General features: G+C 33.3%; 1 protein-coding gene across 2 annotated transcripts in view; it reads left to right on the top strand.

The window, feature by feature from the left end:
- The first annotated feature begins 3,768 nt into the window (after nt 1-3,768).
- Nucleotides 3,769-8,294, top strand: part of LOC148301148 (LIM domain transcription factor LMO4.1-like) — a 105,548-nt gene continuing 101,022 nt past the window's right edge. For both annotated transcript variants that reach the window (XM_088273739.1, XM_088273740.1), the window contains exon 1: nt 3,769-4,303. In XM_088273739.1, the coding sequence (XP_088129865.1) occupies nt 4,298-4,303 (6 nt within the window). In that variant the 5' untranslated portion in view covers nt 3,769-4,297. The remainder of the gene's footprint in view (nt 4,304-8,294) is intronic.

Below are 8,294 nucleotides of genomic sequence, written 5' to 3'. Positions count from 1 at the left end.
AAAAATTGAGCAAAATAAAAACCCCTGGCGTTCAAAACAATCGATTAAAATAATCAATATTTCAAGTGGTTTGAGTGGTAATAATGACATCTGACAACTGTCAGCTGAAAGTGATACCGATAAATCACTTAAAAGTATTTAAAAACTTTATAAAATATTTTGTGACAACTTCAACTGATGGCAATGTATGTTCCGTTTTTGACAGATTGTCAATATGAGTTAAAACTGCGGAGTAATACGTCATCAAAAGTACTGACGAGTTATCTCGTCTCTGGCCATACGGGCACTCCGCCATTTGCCGAGATATCTCGTCTCTGGCAACCATCGGGTTAACATAATCACGCCGCTCAACTAAGTCATCATATTACATTGATAATTTTAATCATTTGAGAACTTTTTATTGTTATTACAATAACAGATATGTAAGTAAGTCACAAACTGTTTAGACAGTAAATTATCCGTCCAAGCTTTGAAGAAGACATGTTTAATATATGTAATTATTCTCACACTCTCGAACACAAGCGCTCATATTATTAAGAGGAGGGTAAATGTTCCGTTACTGGTCTGGTGACAGTTACTTGCATGCTCAAAGTAACTGGCCTGGTGACAGTTACTAGCTTGGTGAAAGATACCGGCCCGGTGACAGCTATTGGCCTACTGAAAGTTATTGGCCTGCTGAAAGTTACTAGCCTACCGATTTACCAATATTATGTAAGAATTTTGAAGACTTTTTTTTAAAAAGATAATGTGTTGTAACGTTATCATTTAAGGCAGGGGTTCCCAACCTTTTTGTACTCTAGAGCACATTCTAAAATGTCGGTGGGGTGGCGGGCACCACTTATTTTTAATCGACTAATTTTTAAGTATTGTCAGAAAAGGATCCACTCATACATACAATATCGTAAACATACGAACGTATTTAATAAATCTAGGCACTCAAAAAATTTAAACTAACAAATAATAATATCATTTTAAATTAATGTTTTTGAAAAAATTCTGTTTGTCGAATAGTGGCGGGCACATACGAATCGTTCCGCGGGCGCGCGGGCGCCATAGTGACCGCGGGCACGGGGTTGGGAACCTTTGATTTAAGGTAATGTTATAGCATACGAGTATAGCGACTAACCATATTTTTTGTCTACCGATTTTAAGATGTACCCGTCTCTTCGTCAGGACAATCACTACAAAGCATGCAATCATTACATAACAGTCAGCATGCAATAGTAAGAAGAGGAACAAGAAAGGCAATTGAGATGCTTAGGCACATAGGACGTAGAGAACCTGAACATGTTGTAAACCAGGCTATTGCCATGGATCTTCCTCGAATGCCATCTAGAGGAAGATCAAAAAATTCATAGATGTTGCAGAACGGTAAAATGATTCGAAGGCATGGCCTATGTGAAGCTGACCCCAACAGTCTACAAAGATGATAAGTTTGGATGGAGCCAGGAAGAAGAAGAAGAAAGTAGGTACTTACCGTTGCACAGTGGGGTATATTGGCGATCTGGGCGGCCAATATTATTTTTCGTTCTAAATCGATTCCAAATATGCCTTTTGACTAATTCATTGTATTATATGGAGATATTTTTTACTTATCAGTAAAAAAAAAAATTTTTTTTTTTTTTTAATAAATGCAAATCGTAGTTAATAATTTAAAAAATATTAGTCCGAGAAAGATGGCCATGGTTCCTCGTCCGGACACAGTTCTTCTTCCCCTTTTAATATAAGCGATTTCTTCATTTGTTATTTTTTTTTGTTTCCTTTATAAATCGTATTCTTATTGGACGACAATAACGTGGTGAAGAAGGAATTGGGTTTTGCCAAATAACCTTATTATTCAAGGAACAAATAAGTTGTAGGGGCACAAACGAACTCTGAAATATGTTTGCATCGGAGTCTGCATCATTTAAAAACGTTTGTTTATATTGAGCTTGTTGTGCTCCATCACAACCCCACTTGCACATTTAAACTAATGTTTCTCTTTCTTTTTTATTTAAATTTTGTAAACATTCTTCTAAATGTGTCAATAGTCGCGTGGTAGTGTGATCCATTAAACTCTGTAGGTTTACTTCGGCACAAGTTTCAGTTACTCTGTAAGCTTTCTTAGCAGGGTAACACTCGAGTTTTGCTTTTTGTAAGATACTGTAACACGGGTATAGTTTTTTATGAGAACTCCTTACTATTTCATATTGCCTTCTCGAAAGATCGGCTTCAACAAAAATAGATAAAGCCTGTGATGGAGTCAATTGCGTTATCCGGGTATTTTTTTGCTGGCAACGAGAATACGCTTTCTTATATTTGGTAGCACGCTTAAGTGTACAGATAATTTCTTTCAACACCAAAGAAGCATCTCTCATCCCGCTTTCTCCTAACTTTGACCGAGTAGCATGGGTGAGCACATCTAATTCAATATGTTTGCGCAAATCTTCAGTTTTCCTTCTTTTGCTTCTCTGACTTGATTCACCAAACGACTTTGATGGTCGTCCTGATCGATTCATTACCCAAGGAATTGTAAAAGTTCCGTCAAGCCAATTTTCATTTTTTATCAAGAAAGTTTCCTCCTTTCTGAGTGCATTAGTCTATCTTCGTTTCATTTTAGACTTGAAATGCGAAAAATCGTTTTTAATTTTCATTGCACACTCGTCAGAAAAATTATCTAATTGTAAAAGGTACTTTTGCAAGCATTCTAATTTTTCATTAATTTTATTAGCATTTTGTTGCTGCATGATAATAAATAACTGTTTTCTAGTCATTATTCTAACATCTACTGGTCCTAAAATAAAAATGTAACAATTTAAAGATAAAAAACTGTACGTAGTTCAGTTTTCATTATTGTGCTGACTCATCTTAAAAGAGCAATTTCTTGCAAAAGAGCAAAATTCTGCAAAAAAATTTTCAATTTATATAAAGAAAGAGGGCTAAGCTATTTGATACAATCAAAATTATAGCCGGATAACACTCGGAAGCACAACTAAATATCCTTTATTTAAAAAAAAATGAAGGAAAAATCCATTTAAAGGCACTTATTTAAATTAGTTTTTTTTAGTAAATATGTTAGCTATTGCAACTTAAATCTATGTACAATACACTATCTTACCTGCTTGATCACAATCCATTATTAAATTGTATACGTGTAATACAAAAAAATAATAATAATCACTGAAATGTTTGCGTACTAAACGAACAGCGAAAGAGAAACAAGTGCACTCACAATAACAACAACTTTGCGACTGACCATTAGACACGTGAGATGTGCGTGGGGGGGATACAATTATTGCATGTCATCAACAAAATACTCTATTTCATGTTGATATATTTTTCATACACCTGCGACAATGTTTTTAAAAGTGACTTTTGGCCGCCCAGATCGCTAATATACCCCACTGTGCGTTGGTAGATAAAAATTCTCGTAGGCATAAATATTCTTATTGGCGCTCGTAGTGGAGCGTTCCCTTCTCTCTCTTTCTTTCTTTCAAAAACGATAAGTTAAGATGGAGCCAAGAATAAGTTGACTTGGTCAATATCCAAGGTACCTACCTAGAGTACTGATTGTACAATATCCTAGGTACCTAGGGTACTAATCATACAACACCCTAGGTACCTACCTAGAGTACTGACCATACAATATCCTGGGTATCTACCTACCCGCCCAATTCAAATTGTTTATTCGAAATGTTAAAAAGTCCGCGTGTGCGCCTGCGCGGTTGCAGCGGCCGCCGCGGCGGGCCTCCTCGCCAGCGCTGCCCCATTCGTCGCGCGTCAGTCGGCCCGACGAGACCTGTGCGCGGTGCGTGTGTCCGACCTCCGGCGAACTTTCCCGACCGGCGTCCCGCGAAATACGACCGTAGACCCATTCAACTTTCAGCGGTCGCGCTGAAAGGTCGCTGCAGGCTAGCCGCCGGTTTTCCCAGAATTTTCACCTGAAATTACGATAATTTTGTGGATATTGTTAAAATAACTAAACTTTTTTGAAAGTTTGATACAGGACTGTGGAACTATAATAAGTGCGCTTCAATTATGACGATATCGAAATAGTTAAATTCTAATTGCTGAGTTAAATTGGACGCGATAAATATAAACATGTTTTGATGAGAAAAATTAACAGTTAGACTCATTGCGTTTTCGATTGATCACTCAATTATTTGATAAGACTGCACGATAAGTCTTATTTCGCCTGTTGGAAGGAAGTTTTGATCGCCTACAAGAGACTCTCAGCTTCATCATTTGGCAGTCCAGCGAACTGGGAGGATTCAGGAGCAGGAACACCCTCAAGGATCGCCGGTTTCCCAATTATTACATGAAGGTACACCTTACAAATTATTAATATTAATAAAACTTCGTAAATAATAAAATAAAAGAAAAATACATGTTTTTATAAGCATTTTTTTATAAAAACAGATCATATACACCTAAGAAAATATGACAGAAAAAGTAAAAAGGTGATAAAAGAACGTTTGGAACGTAAATAAAGCTACCGGCATATTTTGACGTTTCTCTTTACGCTGAAGCCACGTGGATATTGCATTGCGCGCATGGCTCTACAAAATTTTACGTGTTTACTAACATTTGATTTGAATTTATTTAAAACTTATATTGATTTAAATAATTCTAACATCAGTATTTTAAGATTAAAAAAATTTGTTTTATTGTACTTCATTTGTGAAAAAAGTCGTGTAAAACATCTGCGTAACCGGATGGCAAGTATGACTAGATGTGCGGATGTAAAATAAGCTAGGAGTGTATGTCAGGACAGACGAGTATGGCATTCCATCCTCTCTGCCTACCCCTGCAGATAACGGCGTGATGGTAGTGGTAATAATTCATAAAAAAACAGGCAAAAATTAGACAAAATATGTATGTTTTTTAAAAAAAAATTAAAATACGTGTGTATTATGAAATAATATAAAAGGGATAGAGTAAAAAAATGTGGATATTAAAATGCGTTTTTTATGTGTATAAATATACCTACATATAAATAAAAAGTAGTGTTCTTTTATTTTTTACTTTATATTAAAATTTTACATTAGCTTATTAAATATCCACCCTTTAATAAATACTGTACTATTTATCATAAAACTAATTACAATTTTAATATAACATAATAATTCTAGAATTTATTGTTATTTGTCACAATCACAATATGTTCCAATTATATTTTTTTATACTATAACAATTCACTAAAACCATAAAGCAACCATAAAAATAATTCATATTTAAAGTTTAATTTATTTTTTGGTTATAAAAATTCATATTCATAACAAAAAAAATAGTCACACTCATATTTAATGTGAAAGAAAATGAATTAAATAATTTATTTTAAGGATAACAGTATAGGTGTATGTATATACGGGATGAAAACATAGGAACAAAGTATTTATATATCATTGTTTGCCGTATACTAAGTTCATGTTTAGATTATCAACCCATTGAATAAAATTAAAAAATGTTATAAATTGAATTATTCCTTATACATCAATATATATTAATTGCAAATAAAGATTTTTTAAATATCGTTTCAACGTATAAATGAGGTCGTTTTGAATATATGGATATATGATATTATTCTTAAGGATAAAACAAACTGTAAAAAAAATAAATGAGGCGAATAAAGTTGGAAAAAGAAACACAGAAAGACCGAGGAAAACATGGCGTGATCAAGAAATTTGAATACTTGAAAGTGGTCGGATCAAGAGTCGGAATAATCGGCGGGTATGTATGAGGAGATGCATGAATGTGGAAGATGCGAAGATTGTTTGCAAAGACAGATTGGTATGGCGTTCTATTCTCTCTGTCTACCCCTACGGAGAAGCGGCGTGATGGTCAGTTAGTTGAATAACTAAAATAAAAATAAATGTTTTAACGGTTTTTTCTATCTTATAAAAGTGAATCAAAATGTTAAATAAAAATGATACTGCATTTTTCATATGATTTTTTGACATCTCAACATAGATGAAGAAGAATATGGAAGTCTGGGCATTTACGGGGCTTACGACCAATAGATGTCTCTAGTAAAATTCTAGTGATTTAAGTAAGCACTACATTTTGAAATTGAACCATTATATATATAGAAGTTCCAATAATTTGAGTAGTATGGTTGTCAATCATAGGCAGAATTGGTGAATGTAACACGTGCGTAAAGTGATCACTTAAACGAGCATATGACGGTCGTAACCATCGTAAATGCCCAGATTTCCATATTCTTCTTTCTATGTTGAGGCATAAAAAAAATAATATGAAAAATACTGCTATAATTGGAGATAATCCATTTATAGCAGTCCATCAGATTTGTGAAAACGTATTTGGACACACTCAAAATATTATACTGCATTTTAGTTATAGTATATCAATATTTTAAGAGTTAGGATTGAATAATAAACCCCGTCGTATCATCAATGTTCTTAGAACCATTATCGTAGTCTGTTGTGATCTCTAATATAATGGCCAATTACTCGACTATGCACATCTACTCACTTGAAGCCTCATTATAATGATTATTTGGAAAACATCTTACATTATAAGTGTATATCTCACTTGTTTGCGTTCGCTAATTGCTGTTGTACGCAAGCATACTTCCCGCGTGAGCTCTGTACTAGCCATCGATGATTTTAATTACCAGCATAAACTAGCTAATTACATTTTTTTTTAAATTTATGTTCTTGTATCTGTGTATCTTTAATTGGCGTGTTTCTGTGTAAATAAACTGCCCAAATTGCAATAATTAATTTTTTAATGCTCCGCCACATACTACGTACCTATATATTACTATTTAACTTAGTAATTAGGTACATACGAGTATTTGTATAGCGTTATGTAAAATAAGAGAAAATGATAGGTTTTACTTGTCCAAAAAATAAATAATCACGTATAAATTCGTAATAATTACCTATAATTTCTTAAATGAGGAAACACGTCTTCAAATTAATGGTTTTCTTCTACTTTAAATTAAAACTTACAATTATTTTTGCAATCAATTAAGATAACCATAGAAAATTGTAATTTATTCGTTAATTAAATCTGCATTTAGGCATAAAATTAGTTTAGGTATTTTAATTTTGCAAAATAATATGAATCATTTGAAAAATATGTGATATATTTTAATAATATTTGGTTACAAATTTATTTTTTAACAAACCATTTAAACATCACGCCTATTCACCGCAGTAGAAGGCAGAAATTAAAATGCTTTACAACTCTGTCTTTGTACACATTTTTCGCCTCTTCCACATTTATGCATCTCCTCGTATATACCTGTCGATGACTCCCGATTTGATCACTTTCAAGTACAGTGAAACCTCTCATAACGAGCATAATTCGTTTCAGAATCTTACTCATTTTACGAAACACTCGTAGAGCGAAACATTTTTTTCTTTTGACTAGCGCGAAAGTATCGGCTCACAAGAGAATGTCGTGAAAAGAGGTCTCGCACTTTCTCTGTAACTCGTTATGCGAAATCTCGCTCGTTAAGGGAGCAACTTTATGACATATTTTTTTTGTTATGCAAATTACTCCTTATGAGAGGTGCTCGTTATAAGAGGTTCCACGGTATTTGAAATATTCGATCATGATCAAGTACTTGACATGCCAAGTTTTACGCGATCTTTCTCTGCTTCTTCTATTTGATTCATTTTGTCATATCGCCCACTCCTTTCAAGAACGTCATAAATCCAAAAACTTGATTTTTCAGGAGACCGTTTTTAAAGTTTAAAAATAAAACACAATGTATTAAAAATAAATATCAAACCACTTACTGAACTTTTTACTGTGCAACAGATCTTTTTAGGTAAAACCTGAAGGTTTTTTCTCCATTTGAAAAATATTTAGTATATTTAAAAAAAGAATTAAAGAATACCTTTTCTTCAAAATGCAAAAACAACACTTTCTGCCCTGTAGCAGGTAAATATTAAGTTAAAATATGCCTCTTTTGCTAGGACATAGTACATTTTCTGGGCATTTCGAAAACATGCACAACTGAAAACTGTCAAATTTTGATTTATGACGTTCTTGAAAGGAGTGAGCGATATCTGAAATCACACTGAAATCGTATTTTTAATATTTTCGTACTCGTCTATTTCGATCATTTAAATAATGACTATGAAATGCTTTAATTGATTTTGTTTATTTGCTTTTTAATTAAACAAATAATCGGTTATAATGACACCAGAGAATTCCTAGAAATAATTCAAGTTACAAGGATAACGAGAGCAATAAAGGATATGCATATATGGGAGGATAATTGTTGATAAAAATAATTGCCGCTCTGATAGTGCAGGGAATGTGATAATTGATAATCCTAC

Source organism: Brachycentrus maculatus, unplaced genomic scaffold (assembly GCF_059751285.1).
Source record: "Brachycentrus maculatus isolate JH-2025_06_01 unplaced genomic scaffold, ASM5975128v1 h1tg000601l, whole genome shotgun sequence".
In the NCBI taxonomy this organism is placed as follows: Eukaryota; Metazoa; Arthropoda; class Insecta; order Trichoptera; family Brachycentridae; genus Brachycentrus; species Brachycentrus maculatus.
Note: the sequence above shows the minus strand (reverse complement) of the source record. Positions and strands in the feature narration are given on the sequence as shown.